Source organism: Pogona vitticeps, chromosome 1 (genome assembly GCF_051106095.1).
Source record: "Pogona vitticeps strain Pit_001003342236 chromosome 1, PviZW2.1, whole genome shotgun sequence".
Classification (NCBI taxonomy): Eukaryota; Metazoa; Chordata; class Lepidosauria; order Squamata; family Agamidae; genus Pogona; species Pogona vitticeps.
Window position 1 is genome coordinate 90,701,498 of NC_135783.1, and position 18,991 is coordinate 90,720,488.

General features: G+C 38.1%; 1 protein-coding gene and 1 long non-coding RNA gene across 10 annotated transcripts in view; one reads left to right on the forward strand and one right to left on the reverse strand.

Annotated features, from left to right (window-relative positions):
* The window catches only part of FAM184A (family with sequence similarity 184 member A), a 147,370-nt gene that overhangs the window by 105,465 nt on the left and 22,914 nt on the right, over positions 1–18,991 (forward strand). For 6 of the 8 annotated variants that reach the window (XR_013541277.1, XR_013541280.1, XR_013541281.1 and 3 more), the window contains 5 exons: positions 9,167–9,379; positions 11,035–11,188; positions 12,141–12,268; positions 16,441–16,625; positions 17,128–17,274. Coding sequence is in view for 5 of the 8 variants with exons in the window: in XM_072997377.2 (XP_072853478.1) it covers positions 9,167–9,379; positions 11,035–11,188; positions 12,141–12,268; positions 16,441–16,625; positions 17,128–17,274 (827 nt within the window). In the remaining 3 variants the exon portion in view is untranslated. The remainder of the gene's footprint in view (positions 1–9,166; positions 9,380–11,034; positions 11,189–12,140; positions 12,269–16,440; positions 16,626–17,127; positions 17,275–18,991) is intronic. The other 2 variants (XM_072997391.2, XM_078384694.1) reach the window with 1 other exon arrangement.
* On the reverse strand, positions 382–11,039 carry LOC140706593 (uncharacterized). Of its 2 annotated transcripts, XR_013541301.1 has the most exons (7): positions 9,929–11,039; positions 8,765–8,816; positions 7,844–7,985; positions 6,936–7,096; positions 4,990–5,130; positions 3,550–3,619; positions 382–1,685 (listed from the first exon to the last, which is right to left on the reverse strand). It is a non-coding gene; the product is annotated as an uncharacterized LOC140706593 (long non-coding RNA). The 2 variants fall into 2 exon arrangements; XR_013541300.1 differs by lacking the exons at positions 382–1,685; positions 7,844–7,985 and having other exon boundaries at positions 3,209–7,096.

Here is an 18,991-nt window from a genome sequence, read left to right on the forward strand (position 1 = left end):
CTCATCTGCATTCCATCCATCTGACTCTCATCATAGACATTTCTCATTTCCTCTTGAAAATTACTTATGTACCATAATATCCACACATGCCTATTCCTTCCATGATGATCTCCATTTTTATGTACAAAAGACTGTGTATTTAATCTTGTAAGCCTAAGCACTCTTATAGTTTACACATATTTGCTATTCCCATATACGTGCCTCCAAACAAAACACCTAATATTATTATTCATCATCATCTAGCCTCAAATTTCATATCTGGCCGTATTTGCTTATATATCTTCAATCAGTTGATTTCTGATATTTGTTCAGCAAGTAACTTCCTCCTTTCTAATTTCTATTTATCAACTCCAGTGTCGTGAACTGGGGTTGGCCTTTTAATTTGTCAACATTATACAGAGTATTATACAGAGTATTTTCCAGTTTTGAAATGCCATCTATAATATTTCTCCAAAATATCCTCAAAACGATTAACTAATTTTCCCCCAATACAGTCAGTGATATGATTTTGGAATAAGGTAATGTATGATCCCTGGTCGTGAAGTTCTGCCTGCAGCTTCGCCCAATTCCCTCTCTTTACATTTCCTCTAACCAAAACAGTCTTGATATACATTCTCCCTTCCCCACCCCCACCCCTTTCGTCTTTTTTGGGCATCTTTTGAAAAAAAGGAATGTCTCTCTTCTCTGTCTCTGGTTTCCCCTCGCCTGTCTCCGACGAAAGCAGCTGCTTCATAATGGTTCCGTCCTGCTGGGAAGCGACCTCCCTCTCCGGCATCAAAGGCTGTTCCCCAAGAATTTGTCTAAGTTCTTTGTCTTTGCTGTCGATCTTTCCTTGCTGAGCAGAAAAAGTCATGTCCAGATCTATTCTAATCTCGTTAATTTGCCTCTTAAGATGTTTAATGATGTTCAGTTGGAATTCTTGAAGAAGTCCCTTAAGATAGTACGTCATGAGTTCCAATGATGATTCTCCCCCTCCTTCCATGGCCGTAGTCATCAACAGGTTAATTGCTCAAATTCCCCAAGTGATTTATTGGCTAATCCACACTTCAAGTCTTGTAATGGGGTGATTAACTGCTTTGTGCCCGATACAGAGTCACTTAGGTTAAGTTGTATGGAGTTATTTAGAGTTCTAAGAAGCCAGGGGGAGGGTTCAGAAGGGAGAAAGAAGAAAAGCAGTGGCGTAAGTGAAGAAAACTTCAGTGTTCAAGGCATCAACAAGTTAATGCCGCTTGAGACCTCCTTCTCATCAGGTTACCAATAATAGATTTATATTTATTACTTGCTGTGGTTTAACAGCAGTCCATTTATCTTTGTTCTGCAGTGAGATAATAAATCTCGATGCCTCCTCCTCCGAACAGCTAATTCACCAATAATGGCGACTTCACGAGACAGGTCGCATTGCAGGAAAGGAACTCTTCCAAAAAACAGACTGCCATCTGCAATTTGGTGGTTCCAAAGCCCCCACTTGCAAACAAGCCCCACTCTCCCGTGAGAACTTGCCCCCTCCTTCTCCGGGGGGGGGGGGTCCTCTGTCTCGGAGTAAACCCAGGGGAATCCAGAGCTCTGGAATTCCCCTGTTTTCGCTGCTCGTGGCTCCTCCCCCGTCGACAGGAGGACATTTCTGAGCTTTCCATCCATCAGGTTTTAAGAGTTTCAGTCTGACACCTCTGAGGATCATTTTCCACCTGAAAAGACAATGTTATCATCTGTAAATATTTTTCTTCTGTGTCAGAACTAGAGAGCATTGTCACTGGTACTAGTGGACAGATGGAGCATGGATTTAAATCCCAAGTGATGTATACTAGTCCTGGGCATGAACACACACAAAAAGATTAAACTGGATTAAGCTCTGCACTTTGGTGTGTTTAACTTGCAGTACATCTGTAAATACATATTAGAACTACTACAGTAATTAAACATAACTTAATCCTGTGCTCACTTACCTAGGAGAACATTTTACTGAACTCAGTGCAAGTTGTATCTGCATAGAAATGCAAAGGATTGTGCTGCTAGATAATTAAACAATGGTCAAAATCCTGTTGGGATTTTATGGCAGCACTAATGGCATAGGTTTTGGAGGCAAATTCCCTCAAGATACAAATCACTGTAAACTTTGTATGTTGCAACAGGCAATATCTGCACTGATTTTTTTCAGTTTAGGTAATTTGCCTCCAAAAGTTATGCCTGTGTGAATAACTAATAAGATTTGGAGCAATGGTAAATAGCATGAAATCAGCTTTTGACCATGAGATCAATTGGATGCAGAATATTTGTTACAGTTGCAAATACTGACAAAAATGAACAATTCAGGGTTAAGTTCCACAATTCTAAATATAATTTATTGTACATTCAAGGTAGTTAACAAAATCTTATAGAAATCCAGAGTAAGTAGTGACACTATGCTCTAAATCCATCTCTCACACACGCATAAAGCCTAGGTAAAAATATAAGGCCAGTTTAATAATGGAATAATTTAGAATTTAGATTCTAGTGCAGCCTGCAGGTTTAGCCTTAAGTGCAACAAGTTCCTGTAGCTTCTTGTAATAGGTATCTGTCTCATAGCTAAAGTATACTGGCGTAAGTTCAAAATTGTTTTCATCTGACCACTTTCTGTGGTGAATTTGCCTATTGATTTGACTTTAAGCAGTTCAGTTCATACCTTTTTAGTGAGATACTTCAAAAGGAAAATACATGTCAGTGAGTATTTTTCTGGGATTTTTTACCAGATTTATTGAAGGTTGAAGAAATCTAAAATGACTCGTGACTGAATAATAAATAATGTATTCAACAAAGAAATTACTCACCACGCAACTTTAACAATTAGATTGTTCATATATATGTTGCATCTGATGTATATGGTGAGGTATCACTTATACATGCTGACAGCACGTCTTCAGTTCGAGCAAATGGCACTGTACTGTTATATGTAAATTATAATTTTGCTATGGACTGGTGAATAACTATTTTAAGAAAAATCGTATGTGCATATGAAAATAATGAAACATAAGGGAATTATGCATAACTTTTGACTCAGATAAGGATGGATCTGAGGTGTGTAGTAGCCTTAGGTAATCATAATGCCAAGTTATTTTAATAATGGCAAAATGTATGTATTCATGATTTCAAAACTATAGCTAAATGTTTGCATAAAATATTTAAGATACGCTAAAAATGTGAAAAGCAATAGATATTTGACTTTTCTTACAGATGTATAAATTTAGATCAAAGAAAAAAATTAATATAGGTATATAATACAAGTCTGAGATGTACACCATTCCCAGTTTCTGTCTTCTAAAAATGGGATTACATACTATGATTGATGCAAGCCATAGCAAAAAGATTCAAAGTCAATATTTTCCCAATCAAATTTCAACATATTTTTGTTGTCAGATTAATATTAATATTCTGTGTCTTGCTGTCCCTTTTTTACTCCATCTTCTTAATTATTTCTGAATGTTTTCCTTTATTTCTGTGATCTTTCCTTCATAGCGGCACTGTCTCGGTGAAGCTTTGCATAAATCTATCAGCAATGTAAGTGATTGCACTTACAATTTGTCCATGAGGGCATGCTTGCACTTCTCAGCTTGCAGACTGGCCAGTGCTGCTTGAAAGCATTAACCTTTGAAATTAAAAAAGGAAACAAAGTTTAAGGGGAGAGATTACAGTATTAATTGCATTAAAAGCTCTGTGCTCCATTCATTTATTCATCTGTGTATGTGTTTGTATAATTTTACATGAAACATCATATCATTCTTTTAAGTGTCATAAAGGCAAGCTTGCAGGCAGTACATTTCACATTGTAAAGCTTTTTTTAAAAATAAAGCATGGGATGTGTGGCACAGTACTTAAACTTCAATGAATAAACTACTCAGTTATGATTCAAGTACAGTACTATATTTCCTTCTCTTGCTTCTAGAAAGACATGGAAGGCAGTGGGATATAAATAGCCTTGGGCACAATGCTCTGTGTATGTGTGGTGCATGTGTTTCCTTCTCCTTAGAGAAGGAAAACACACTACAGAAATATGCAATACAACATATTAATGCAGGTGCATGTGAATGTTCAGAGATGGGGAAATCATTTAACTGCGGATTTTAATTTTTTTATGCTTTCTTAGGCTCCCATTAGGGAAGAAAGGTGGGATAAAAATCAAATAAATGAATAAATTAAATAATTGCTGAATGCACATGAAATAGAAGTACCTTTCTTTCAAATCTGGAGTTGTTTGGGTCCTAGTTAATTTTGAAAACAATGTTTAGAATAGATACAGTGATACTGAAGTGCCTCAGGCAACATTGTAATCAAAACAGTAGAAGATTCCTATGGTATTAAACTACAGTGACAAAAGTTTCTGGGTAAACTTCCATAGCTTTGCCACAGTTTCAAGTATAGAATGTCAGTTTAGTTGCCGAAGCACAGATCTGGAAATAAAATAATCTCTTAAGCATAGTTCAAGAGATATGTTCATAAGTAAGTCCCACTGAGTTTGAAGGAGTTTACTTCAAGGTAAATGCATATAGAATTACAGTCTTTGTGTCCCTGTGGTTGTTATTGGCCAAAATACAGCCATGAGCTGCAGTCCTGGATAGCTTCATGCATAAATGGAGAATAAATGCATGTGTGCATACACATACATGTACAACTGAAATACCTTCTTCCTGCAACTATGCTGCCTTTTCAGTTAAAATTGGCTTGCCAGTCCAAGTGAATTTTGGGCTACAGTAGAAAATTTCAAAACGCAGAAGCCTATAGGGCTCTGTAGTTACTGCAACCAACATTTGTTATTATTTACATATTTTCTTTTTTAATGGATTAATTTAAATATGCTGTTATTTAAGCTGAAGGCAGTTGAAGAAAAATTTAAAAGATTTCATAAACGGTCAAAATGCTAGGAGGAAATAGGAGTTTAATAAGTGACTCTTCAAGCTGCTGATAATATTTAACACATCTGTATTATTTCTTTTGCTGTATGCCACTTTGGAAATCTACCTTTTCATTAAATACTTGATACTTGTATGCAGAGGTAGCACTAGCTTGGCACAGTGCATTCCCATACCTCCATGCAGGGGCACCCAGATTTTTCTTATCCATTCACCCCACTTAGCTCCCATCTGTTCAAAAAAGGCACTTCTGCAGATTGAGAAAACAAATTTGAATATCATATGGAGGGCTGCAGAAAGGGAGGGGTTAGAGTCTGCCTTGTGTAAACCAAAATGTTTTCCGCTAGAGATACTAAGACAAAATCAACATTAGATTCAGCCAGTAATTCTCACTAAAACCGACATTGTGTACAGCTTTTAGTATGCTATTTAACTGGTTAACATATAAATTACTAATCATAAAATATAGATGCTAAAGACACATTATTTAGACACAATTTTTTTCATAATAAGAACTCAATAATCTATAATTCAGATAATGAAACAGAACTTGCTGTTTTATCCTCTTCTGCAAAGCTGGATAGTCAGTAAGTTTCTAAAATTTTTTAATTTGGATAGGACAATTTAGGTCATGCATGTTTGTCTTGTGTATAAATAATTTTTGCCTTAATTTTGCCACTTCTGATAGATCTGAATGTGATGCTTCTTTTTTTTTTAAACCGTTTGTTTGCAATGCATTCTGTATATATGCAGTATGTGCCCTGAGAGTAATATTTAATTGAATTTACATAAGAAGCACATGAGGGGCATTTAGAAGAGGAGGGCTGACTCGCAAGTCTACTCCAGACTGAGTACCTAGACACTAAATATGTGATATTGCCAAAGAAAGGATCATTAATTGTTGTGCTTACAGAACAAGAACATAAAAGTGAGTATTGCCGTACTTCTGCATTAAGTCAACTTCATTGTCAATACTGATTAGAGTAGAATATATTAATAGCGAGGCTTAGGACCCTTGTTGAAATAAATACTGTTAAGGAATGCAGAAGAATTTTTGAAATATCTGTGTTTGGAAACAAACTTCTCCAGTTCAGGGGCATCTAAGCCATTACAAAATGAGCCTAGTTTCCTTTCATATTTAATCTTGGTTCATAATGGCTCAGCATTGTTTACATGCATACAGAGTGTGTGCACTTCCAGATATTCTTTGTAATGTGTAATTGCAGCGGTCCAGTTTTTTATTCTAGCAAATTATCTACAATTAAATATTATGAAGATATTTGAGTAAATTCAGGGTCAACAGTGAAAACTGTGCAAATTCTGGGAACTATTACCTTTTATTAATTTTGCTTCATGTAGTAGAAGGAATTAAACACTGAAATTCCCAGATGCCTCTTTGGTAATGAAGAGATCATGTGTTCTCCAAAAGCAGAGAGCAGAAACTTAGGAATTGGTGTTTATTTTTGTAAGCCGTCTTTTACTGTCGATTCCCTGAAGTTCCAATATGTGGAACACATATAGTGAGAATGACAGATGTGAAAGTAGCCAGTTCTGGTCTAACACACTTGGTAATGTCTTTCTGAACTTTTGGGATGTTCTTAAACTGTTTTGAGAATTATCCAAAAAAATCTGAAAGACTCCAAATGATTCTAATTCTAGATGAGTTAATTGCCATAATGAAATTTTAAAAACTACTTCAATACTATAATAGTGGATGACTATTGAATGTAGCACTTTCTATTTGCTTGAATAGCTTAGTGAGTATGTAATGTTGGACATGTCATCTGTAGTTAAATATAAGCCATGTGATGTCCTTTTCATTGTCCTGCCATGAACTCATGTTTATTAGTTCGCACAGATATGTGATGGCTGAAATCCTAGTAACAGAAGTTAAGCTGAATAAGCCTATGAGGTAATCCACCATGGCAATTTTTTGGAAATTACAAATTTCTGATTTCTCTTCAAAGGTCCTGAGCAAAGTTTTCTCTAAGGTGCATGCCTGTGTGTGCACATGCCTTCCCTCCCCACTCCCCACAGGGCTCATCCTCCATGTACCCGCAGCAGTCGTTTTCAGCCCCTTTAGTTCCTGTCGCAGTGGAAATCCATGTGGGGGCAGCATCATGCATGTGCGAGGCAAAGCCCCACCCAGTGGGGCTGAAAATTAGAGGGAACCTTGGTCCTGAAGTTCCCTTGAGATCCTTTCCATCATTGGGCACCTGTTGGAAGTCATAGGATGAGACAGTAATTAATTTCTGATAATCGCCACAGCCAGGATGGTTTTTACAGGCAGTGATATTTGGAAATGAAAGATTTCCATCCCTCATCCCCAGTGGCTTCCCCACAACAGAAGTGATTGTGAGGGAGCCGCTGGACCTTTGAGGGGGGAATCAGAGATTTACAATTTCCAAAAAACCACCACTGCTGATTGCTTTATCAGCTGTTAGTTGCAGAACAGGATTTTAACCAAAGAAAGTTAGGATTACAGGGCAGAGAAGGCATACATTAACATTTTATAGTGAATTTTGATGCATGATACTGGAAATATCACAATAACCTTCTGACTTGCTGGATTCTACATGAAATTTTCTTCATTGGTTTTTGAATCTATGTAAAATACAAATACATAGTTTAAGACAGTATTTTATTATTTAATTGCTTGTATGCTGATGTAGACACAGCTTAGTCTTAAAAGTTGAGTTTAATTATAACAGTTATTATGACTTTCCTATTTTGTTCTGTGACCCTTATATTTATATATTTATTTATTTATCCCACTTTAATAGGATAGAAGGGACGTGGAGGCGCTGTGGGCTAAACCGCAGAAGCCTGTGCTGCAGGGTCAGAAGACCAAGCAGTTGTAAGATCAAATCCACGCGACGGAGTGAGCTCCCGTTGCTTGCCCAAGCTCCCGCCAACCTAGCGGTCCAAAAGCATGCGAATGCAAGTAGATAAATAGGGGCCACCTCGGTGGGAAGGTAACAGCGTTCCGTGTCTAAGTCGCACTGGCCATGTGACTACGGAAGATTGTCTTCGGACAGAACGCTGGCTCTATGGCTTGGAAACGGGGATGAGCACCGCCCCCTAGAGGGGAACCTTTACCTTTACCTAATAGGATAGAACAGAATATATTAATGATTACATTGATGTTATTAGAGAACTTGGGCAGTCTGAAAGATCATGTGATATACTGCTAAGCTATTCAAGAGACACTATGCTATAAATAAAAGCATGCTAAAAGACTGTTTTATTTTACTTCCTGCAAACTCATTTTGTGAATATTGTGAAGTATGAGATTTTTTAAATATCTTTGACTATTTAGCACAGCACAACAGTTTAAAAAGAAACTGATAACCAGTTGACTGAAAACAGTAATAGAGTGCTGCTTTTAGAATGTACATTATAGGTAATTTATAGCATAATCTTCTTATCTACTAAGAACTAAATCTTACTGCACAGAATCCACCTCACAAACATGGAGTTTGACAATTTCATATCCAGAGCACATACCGTGTTCACTCCAGTGGGTACAGGTATACAAGCCTGAGATCATCCCATTGAAAACAATGGGACTTTCTGCTTTTGCAAGGGGTTAGTGTATTCCCCCTTGCACAAGCAGGGAAAACAGAGGGGCCATGTGTAGAAGAGTATTGCACATCTGGTTCAGAAGTAACAAGATACTACTGGCCATTCAGTTCAGTGGGACTTAATCCCAAATATGTAGGTATACAATTTCAGTCTAGGAGCACCATGTCTACCAAGAAGTAAATCTTTTTGAACTCAGTGGGCCTTTCTTTCAGGTAATTTAATGTAAGCTTATAGCCTTAGACCGTTGCCTTTTTCCCAACACACAAAAATCTCAAAAACTGGTTGTGTTTTGAACTTACCTTTCAGAGGGGTGGGCATCACATGCAGAAATATTTGCTGCTGAAGTTCTTCCTAGATTGCAAAGAATAGTTGTTCTATCATTATTTAGAAATTATTGTTTCATTTTACCAGTTTGTTAACGATGTACAGTACTTGAATCTCTGTTAAAAATATGTTAGGGAGTAAAATTCAAAGAGGATTTTTTTTAATGTAAGAGTTTTTATGAGCACTGTTTGCCTCTAGTGTTCCTGCTCCCTTTCAGCTCCCTCTACCAAATCACAAACTGCTAGACGCAGTGGAGAATAGCTGCTCTTTGACAGGGTGGAGCAATACATTTTCTCAGTTTAAAAAAATCCTATGAAATACATAATGTATTTTTCTAATTTTACATTTCTACTGATCTTTGCTTTTCTATAAATTAGATTTCCCTACTAAAGCAGAATCTAGAAATGCAGCTTTCCCAGTCTCAGACATCAATGCAGCAACTGCAGGCACAGTTCAGTCAAGAGCGACAGAGACTGGCTCAAGAAATTGAAGAGCTGCAAGAAGAGCATCAGCAAAGACACAGGTCCATGAAAGAAGCACATATTCTTGCATTTCAGAACATGGAGGAAACAAAAGAACAAGAACAAAAGGCACGTTCATTCGGACTTTTGAGACATTATTACATGCTAAATCACAAGCAGTAGACAAGCCTGAGCTTTGCTTTCAACTATTACTCAAAGAAATTTCTTTATTTTCATTTTAAAAGCCAAAATATTTGCCAGAATAAGTAACTGCTTGTCCATGAACTCCAAAAGCTGTGTGATACAAGCAAGATATTGCAAGACATTGTTCCAGGGAAAAAATAGACAGTGAAAGGTAGGGATTAGGAGATATTGGAGATATGATTCTTCCAATATGAATTAAGACTTCACCACAACCCTAAAATCATCTGTGGTCTGTAATCTTTTCCTGTGTTTTGTCTGAAAACCAGGGAATTGTAGAAGTGAGTGGTTATATTTTAGGGCTACCATTGCAAGGATTCAGGAATCCCATAATATAGGAAGTATAAATTAGTGCTTGTTCTATTGGAGAAAAAGATAGGATCCAGGGGACCATAAGATTGCACCATAAAACTTTTGTACTAAAGTATTTTTAATATTTGTAATCTATGAGGTCCCTTGAACACATTAATACAGTACCTCTTTTTGTTGTCAGTGGCCCTGTTGAATTATAATTCTGTTGGCAGTCATCCCATCAGTTCACTATTAGAAGGAATGGTAAAGCTAGATCAGATTTCATGCTAATATTCATTACTAACAGTCATCATCACTTACAAACATTATTTCTCTACATTTGATTTACACTTAATTCTGTCCCTTGATTTTTTTTAATTTTCTCAAGTTTAATGTAGCAAGATCCCACTGTAATTAGTCCTCCTCCAGTGATTGAGACTCCTGATACATTTACAATATATGGTTTACACAGTATTTTCTTTCTTTCTTTCAATGCAAATGCAACAGCTGATGTTATATAGTCCTGTAAAATAGGCTACTCAGCTTTTTTTTCCAACACTACTGTATTTTAACAAACTTCACTTCCCCTCCCCCCCCATCTTCACAATCAGTATTCATTTAAGGTAGAATTAGAAATATGAAGAATGAAATTGTATTCCTTCTCTGCTCCATCGTAACCACACTCGGAGCACAAAACACTAATGTGCATAATAATTTGCAGAAAAGGTGCAATAATGTATCACCAAGCAAGCAACAATTCTTAATCTTCGCTCCATCTCTGAGCATGCATACCCTTTCTTGTGGCTCTACAAATGTTGTTTTTTAACAGGCAAGCAATGTCTTCTTATTACAGCTGATTAGAATATGTCTAAATAAACCTAACACTTAAAATTGCTTGAAGTAAAAGTGCTTTTAGGTTTGCAAAAATAAATGGTTAAAGTTTTCTGTCACTGACTGGGGGGGAAAGTCCATATTTCTAGAATTAATAATATCCCAAAAGATAAGATTACTACATTTGTTTTGTTTTTGAGAAAAGCAGCAAAACTGTGATTTATAGTAGTTTCATTGTGGTATTCATACAGAAGGCAGTTAGGAAATTTTTAAACTGGAATATTATAGGTTGTTGTGATGAGATTTAAAAAGACTATTGGCTGCTAAACTGGATTAATTGAGTTAGTAAACAAATAAATGTGGGCTATTTAATAACAAAGCTACTTTAGATATTTTTAAAAATAATTGTAATGGCTAGAATGTTTTCATGTAGAGATTGGTTTTCTTTTTATATTTCTCAGGAACTTGAGGAACGTTTACAACAAAAACACACAGAAGAACTTCAGACACTGAAAGACGCTCACAAGCAAGCCATGGATTCTTTCAAACTGGAAATGGGACAGGAACTACAGACTCTTCGCTTTGAACTGGAAGATGAAGGGAAAGCTATGCTTGGTACTGTACTTCCATTTTACTATGTAACATTTAAGTAATTAGTTCTTGTGCAGAGGACAGACAGTACGTGCTCCCCAACCAAGAACTGCTCCCATACATAGTGGTACATCAATCCACCTTGGAGAAGCAAGCCCATGTTTTGGGGGAAGCATCATTAGTATCAAGATAGCAGTGAGCAAAACAAAAATGAAATTTGATGTGATTCCGATTTAAGATTAAAACTTCAAGTAGAAACTCACCAGTTGCATGTATTGGCACATGACTGTAAATGCATGCAGTTCCACACTGAAATTTACACTGACAGATTTACATTGGTGTAAGTTTTCAGGTAGATAAAACTGAGAGCTAATGCAAAGGTAACCTGTTGTAGTGGAAATGTTAATCAAGAAGCATAAAGCCTTTTTAGAGTCATTTCATGGGTATACTTTTCTTCTTTACACATTATACACATATTGCAATTTCAGAGGACTGCCTCAAGGCTTCCTTGCCTGAGTGGTACACCAGGAGAGCACTCAGCCTTAAAGTACATAAATAATAGATGCTAAAATAAAACATTTAAGGGTCCGAAAGCAGCATAGCCTTAGGAGAGAGGAGCTGTGTTCTTCGTTGTGAATACTGCAAATGCCAGTTATGTAGCCACCATGCAGCACTCAAAATTGGCAGCATTCTTCCAGGAATAAAATACTTTGAAAATAGGATAGCCATGCAGATTGACTGCAATAAAATTATATGGTTATGGAGAAAGTGTAAATCTGCAAGTTTTTAATGTTCATATGGACTCTGTGCGTAGCAGTACCAAAGAATAAAGGATGACATTTGCTAAAGGGTAGAAAATAGCAGGAAAGCAAATTTATTAATTGCTAGAAAGCAATGCACATACAATGATAATGGATATGAATTCCATTTGTTTTGTAGAAGTATATTATTTTAACATTCTATTTGTGTCTTCTAGCTTCTTTGCGCTCAGAACTAAATCATCAGCATGCAGCAGCAATTGATCAGCTAAGGCATAATCATCAACAAGAATTAGCAGCTGCTAAAATGGAGCTTGAAAGAAGCATAGAGCTCAGCAGGCATCAGGTACACATGTTCTTTATAATAAAAAAGAACATAAATATATTTTATCTCAGCACAGAATATTTGTTTTCTACTAAGTAGAATGGTAACTTCTGAAGTTTACCTTTTGATTAGAAATGTTAATATTTCATAGGTGCATAACCTCATTTTTTTGTCCATTTTTCTCTTCCAACTGAGAAAAAAACGTTTCTTCTTTGTGGTCTCTGTGAATGCACACAATTGGGTTATAATGCACCAGTGCAGAGATTCTCAGAAACGTCTAGAGCCTTTACACTTGTTGCTAGGACTAATTTGTGTCCTAGCATGCAAAAATTTAACAAAACCAGCACTTAAACTTCTCCTGCAACGACTGCGATCTTTCCTTTGGGAGAAATCTTTACAACCTTCCCAGCGCTCATGCATGGACCTGAACCAGGCCCAAGATACAGAGCTCTCGTCTACCTCTGTGACTTCGAGACTGACTCAGTCTATTGAGAAGTCCAAATCGACATCTAAACCGAAGTCTACCTCAACCACCCACTCTACCATGTTGACACCAAAGATGACTTCGGTATCATTGGATGCGCCTAAGAAGAAAAAGAAGTCATCAACATCCACAAGCCACAAAATCAAGCATCCTCAAGCCTCTTCACTTGTGGATAAACCAGATCTGCCTCCTCCACTTCCAGAAGAACTTCAGCAAGAGATGGTGTGCCTGGACTCACTGTCAGGGGATGAGGATGTCCCTCTCCTCTTGTCTGGTGTTGTGCCTTCCCCGCAATTCAGTCAATCTCCTGACTGGGAAAATACCTCAGCCAAGGTCACTGTAGTAATGCATTCGGCACATACAAGCCCTAGAACTCAAGGTGGCTCCATTTCAACCATACATTGGTGTCGGCCTCAGACTCAATACAGGAAGACTATCCTCAGAAAAGGTCCCGCAAGTCTCACCACATGGACCCTCAGTGTGGTACCGATGGTGGTAGCCTCGTGCTCCATATCTGTCACATTCCCGGAGGTTTCAACAGCAAAGTCCAATAAGCCAGTCCAATATCAGAAGTTCAGAGGATGCAGAGTCGATACCAAAATGCCAAAGCCAAATCACAAACCGTAATCCGAGGTCAGGGTCCAAAGCCAAATCACACAACATAGTCCAGGGTCAGAGTCCAAAGCCAATGGTCCAGAGAACAAGGTTCAAGATAGTCAGGAGTGTGGATGCGAGCCAGAGATTTGACTTGTTGCTTCCACAAGCTTGCCAGCGTCTGGGTGCAGATTTTATAGCAACAGCAGCCATCTAAACACCTCATCCTGCTAATACTCAGGGCTGGTCAACCTGATGTTCCTATGGGAAGCATTCATACGGGCTTTGGATCTTCGTGTCATGAGTCCTTGCCGAAGCTTCTCCCTCACTCTGGCTACTGGGGGAGGAGAATCTGGTGGTGATTCATCTGCCTGCAATTCTGATTGCCTAGCATTCTCCTCAGCTGTAATTAACCCTCAGATTCCAGATCTTCGGCTGAACTCATGACAGTATCACACGCCTATGGTCCAGGAACCTCCATACCATCACCACTGCTTTAAAAGGGTTCATCTTTACGACTTACCAACCTGTTACGAGCCTGAAGCTTCTTATGATCAAGGACCATATAAACCAGACCCTTGTTATTGTCATGCTTATTCCTACTGGTTCCTCTTACATATCGCCATATCCTCCTTGGTATCAAGCACCATCACAGGTCCTTTCATACTCTTCTTCAGAAGATGAATGGCATACTTTGCCTCGGTTCTGGTATCATTCCGGCATTGTCAGAGGTTGCTCCCATCGGATCAGGAGAGTTACCACCTGGCATTTAAATGACCATATCATATGACTTTGACATCGAGTTGACCGCCTTGAGCCCAAGTGACCTTATCTCAGGTACAGTCATCCTCCTTGAAAGTCACTACAACATTCTATGGCTCTCTCACTACTTCCTTTTGGAAGTCCAAGAGGCTCTTAATCAGTTATCACAACCCTTCAAAAGGTTATCCAGTAACCTCTCAGACTATTTCCAAATGGATTGTCTCTACCATTTGTCTGGCATATGACCTTACCTGTGAACTCTTGCCAGGCCCAGTTCAGGCACATTCCACCAGAGCTGTGGTGACATCCACAGCATTTCTTAGAGGAGTGGACTTGATGGATGTTTGTAAAGTTACCACCTGGGCTACACCCTCTACATTTGCTGCCCACTACCAGCTGGATGACCGAGCCAAGGTTGATGCCTCATTTGGTCGCGCTGTCCTTGCCTCTGCTTTGCCATGATGTCACACCTCCTGGTAAGTCAACTTCCTAGTCACCTAATTGTATGCACTCACAGAGACCACGAAAAAGAGAGATTACTTACCTGTAACTCTGGTTCTTCGAGTGGTCATCTGTGAATTCACACTTCCTGCCCACCCTCCCCTCTGTTCGTCATGTATGCCTATTACATGCTGGACAGTGGCGGACTGTTCTCTGGAACTGAGGCACTCTATGCCATGGGCAGGGCACGTGCAATGGGAGGGAGGTCCTAGCAAACACTTAAAAGTTCTAGAAGCTTCTGAGAATCTCTGCACGGGTTCAGTATAACCCAATTGTGTGAATTCACAGATGACCACTCAAAGAATCAGAGTTACAGGTAAGTAACCTCTCTTTATGTATCCAAAACAGCAGTACAGTGGTGCCTCGACTTACAAACTTAATTGGTTCCGGAAGATGGGCATAAGTCGAAATGGTCATAAGTTGAATCACCATTTCCCATTGAAATGCAATTAATCTGTTCCAGCAGAAGGAAAAAAATCACAAAAATTCACTACAAGACTCATTGGAAATGTGATTAATCCTTTCCAACTGAAAAGGGGGGGAGCAATCAAGCATGCAGGACCCATCAGAAATGCACAGAAAACAAATGGAGCAGATCAGAAATGCACGGAGAACAAATGGAGCAGGTCGGAAATGCACGGAGAACAAAGGGGCAGTTTGGAAATGCGAAGAGAACAAAGGAAAAAGGAAGGGAAGCATGCAAGACCCATAAGAAATGGGGGAAGACCCAAAAAGCAACTAGAACTCCAAGACCCATGTGAAATGGGGGAAAAACACTCCAAAAAGCAAGAAATCCCCCCAAGACCCATCAGAAATGGGGAGGGAACCAAAAAATTAACAAACCCCCCAAGACCCATCACAATGCAGAAACATAACCCCCCAGCCCAAAACCACACTGCAAAAACACAGAGAACAGATTTTTAAAAGCAGGAAACAGTAACTTACCTTACCAGGCAGTCTTCTTTGATCACACACTCTCTAACTGCTGGGGCAAAAGAGCTACAAAGAAGCAGCCTCGTCACCACCTACAGTTAGAAATTTGAATTTCCCGCCTTTTCCCCCTGCTTTTTTCTCTTTGTAACTGGAAGCTCCAGCCGCAAATCAAAGCAAAATTTTGCGGCCGGAACTGGTCCTCACTCAAAATGGTCATAAGTAGGGACATTCGTAAGTCGAGGCACCACTGTATGTGCAGGAAAGAAAATGGGAAGTGCAAGCATGCTCGGGGAAGCAGATTCTTTCCCAGATGGCTAAAACAGAACTATTTGCGTAAGAAATAAGCTCTGTGAGTATTTCCCTGCATTATGAACAAGTGTCTATCTAGAAAGATGTTCCCTCAATCTTTAATAATGTTCAACAAAGCAAGATTGCATTGCTGGAAGTAAACAAGAAAATTGAAGAGTCACTGAAATAAAGGAGGGAGAAAGGAAAGAGGAAAAAGCAGTAAGAACAGAATAAAACCCAGCAGTGAATGAAGAACAAGCGGTCACATTAAAGTGTATGAGACAGAAGACGGTGGTGGTGTATGTATAGGCATATCTGTAGTAGATGCTTCCTTGTTCATCCCTTGGAGTGACCAGGGAGGATGAGGGAACTGGTTCCATGCAAACAAAGTAGAAGAGGTATATTAGGTGAAAAAGGGAGTTATAGCTTTGTCTCTAAGTGCAAATTCATGCCCCAAATTTTTGCTTCTCCTAGTCTGCTATTGTTCCCATTTGTATGCTTTCGAAACATTATTGAATTACTGGGCAAGTAGAAATATAAAAACAGGAATACTGTGTTTATTGAAGTGAGTGTGAGTGTGCTGCACTGAAATGTTTAAAGATATTTTTGATGGTTGATGCTTACTTAATAGGAAAAAGACTTCATGTGCCGGGTATCAGATCTGCAGGATGAACTGAGGCATCGAGATCACCATATATCAGAACTGGATAAGGAGATACTTGCTTTGCATGAGAACATAAGTACACTAACAAAGGAACTGGAGTTCAAAGGAAAAGAGGTTCTTAGAATACGCAGTGAATCTAACCAACAGATTAGGTATGAGTATTTGTGATGTCAGGTAATATGTTTAATTAATTCAACAACCTAAATTCAATGAAAGACAATAGTTGATTTTTTTGACACTTGGGTAAAGTAGTTTAGGCTGTCAGATTCACTCAGTTGCACCCATAACAACCTATGTGATGTCCAGTGCAACAGTGCAGCTTAAGATTTGTTCTATCTATTCACATGGCATTGCAATCTGCAAAGTTTAGACATGGCTGTTAGTGAGCTATAACCTAAACCCAATTGGTTTCAATTAAAGTGGCCTTCCGTATATTGTATATGCATTTAACATGCTTGTTGATAAAGCATTAAAGGAGATGACTGTTTAGTAAAATAAGCTAGAAGAGTAAAGAAGTGCACACAGCAGATTTAGATTTTGTAGGTTTTGTAAATTATGATGAGCACAAAGCCTTTACAAAATGGCAGGTAATCAAGATGAACAAATCTGATTGATGTAAGAATAACTTTTTTTAACGTGAAATAAATTAAACAGGCTGTATGAACAAGATTTAAACAAGAAACATGAGAAAGAGCTGGATGTCATGACAGCAGACCACATCAGAGAGAAACAAGGCATGCTGGCAGATTTTAATAAGACCCAAGAGCTGCTCAAGGAAATTAATTCAGCCTTGCAAGTTTCGTAAGTTTTGCTACATTAAACAATTTCGTATGTGGACTGAATTTGAGTGGCGTGATTGATAGTATTACTCAATGAATTATGACTGATATTGGACAGGCATGCACTTGTAGAAGCACTTTTAAATCAAAAGCCTAAGCCTGTCTTATGTGGTATCCCCATTAACTTTGGTGTAAGCTTTTATACCTACACTGACACAGTCCTAAACTCATGGAAGAAATGAAAAAAATGCCTGTCTTATTGGATATTGAAAGGGGTGAGATATAGTGTTCTTTATTTAAGAAAAGAAAGACAAAAACTAGTAAAATTTAAAATACCTGATCCAAGTGAACTGAGATGAAATCAGGATTCTTTGTATATAAATTTAACTTTAGAAAACCATTAACTGTTTTTGTTTTCCTCTGAAATGGCACACTTAGGAGTCTTTTTTCCTTGCTAGAATTCATGAATAGTTTTTTACAATAGTGTGTCATAGTATTCATTTTCAGAAGTTTAGTTTTTTATTTTGTATATTTGCTGGAGTCTTAAACAGAGATTTCATGTTAGTTTATAAAAACAAGATTAAAGCATTTCACCATTATCACAGAAATCATAAGCATATAGTTGGAAAGGCCTCAATTGGTCATCTGCTCCAAACTTCTGCTAATATAGGAATCAGTTATAAATTGAGGTAGTGTTTTTTTTTCCTGACAACAGCCTGGTAAGCACACTTGCATTACCAAGGACCTCTCAGCATCTTGTCAGTGGAGTAACAGCTAGCCAATATACAGACATAGTTTGAGCCCTGAAACTTGTTTTCAATGAAAATTCTGTCAGACTAAATAGATGTATGACCATTTTGGATGCCTGTCTGCATGATTCCTTCCGTATAAGTAAAGTAAAGGTATCACCTATTTTTGCATTTGGATTTTATTTCCTTCCTTATATGTTGTACATGCCCCTGTCTCCTTGTTTTCTTTTCCTGTGCATGGGAAGTAAAAGATAAGGGGCCATGATGAAAGGAGGCTTTTTTTTTACTTTTTGCAGACACTATAAAGAAGTGATTTCTTTAGAGTAAAAAAAAGCAGAGCTTGAAAATTACTACTTCTAACTTTAAAATATGTTAAATTTTCCATTGTACAGTGGTGCCTCGCTTAACGATTTTAATTGGTGCCAAAAAACACATCGCTATGGGAAAACATCGCTAAGTGAAACACGTTTTCCCATAGAGATGCATTGAAAACCGGATAATCTGTTCCAATGGGAACGGATTGCCGTCCTTAAGCGAAAATCGCCATAGGAAACATCACTAAGCGAAACATGGTTCCCCAATTGAAATGCATTGAAACCTATTCAATGCATTTCAATGGGGGAAAAAATTACAACAAATTCAAAAAAGAGTCAGAACAAAGTCAAATTAGTTTAACAAAGGGTTTATTAAGCGCACTTATGATTCCAAGCATTCTAAACCTTTTAAAAACATTTTTAAACATTTAAAAGACGGCCAACATGAGGCTGTCAAAACCATCGTTAAGAGAAACAGGGAGACCTAAACTGTCATCACTATGCGTAGCAAGGTCCCAAACATCGCTATGCAAAAATCTCCCATAGGAAACATTGTTAAACGGAGCGCAAGATCGCTCCGGAAAACTAATCGTTAAGTGATTACATTGTTAAACGAAGTAATCGCTAAGCGAGGCACCACTGTATTTGTAAGAAGCTTTGGAGAAAATATTGAGAT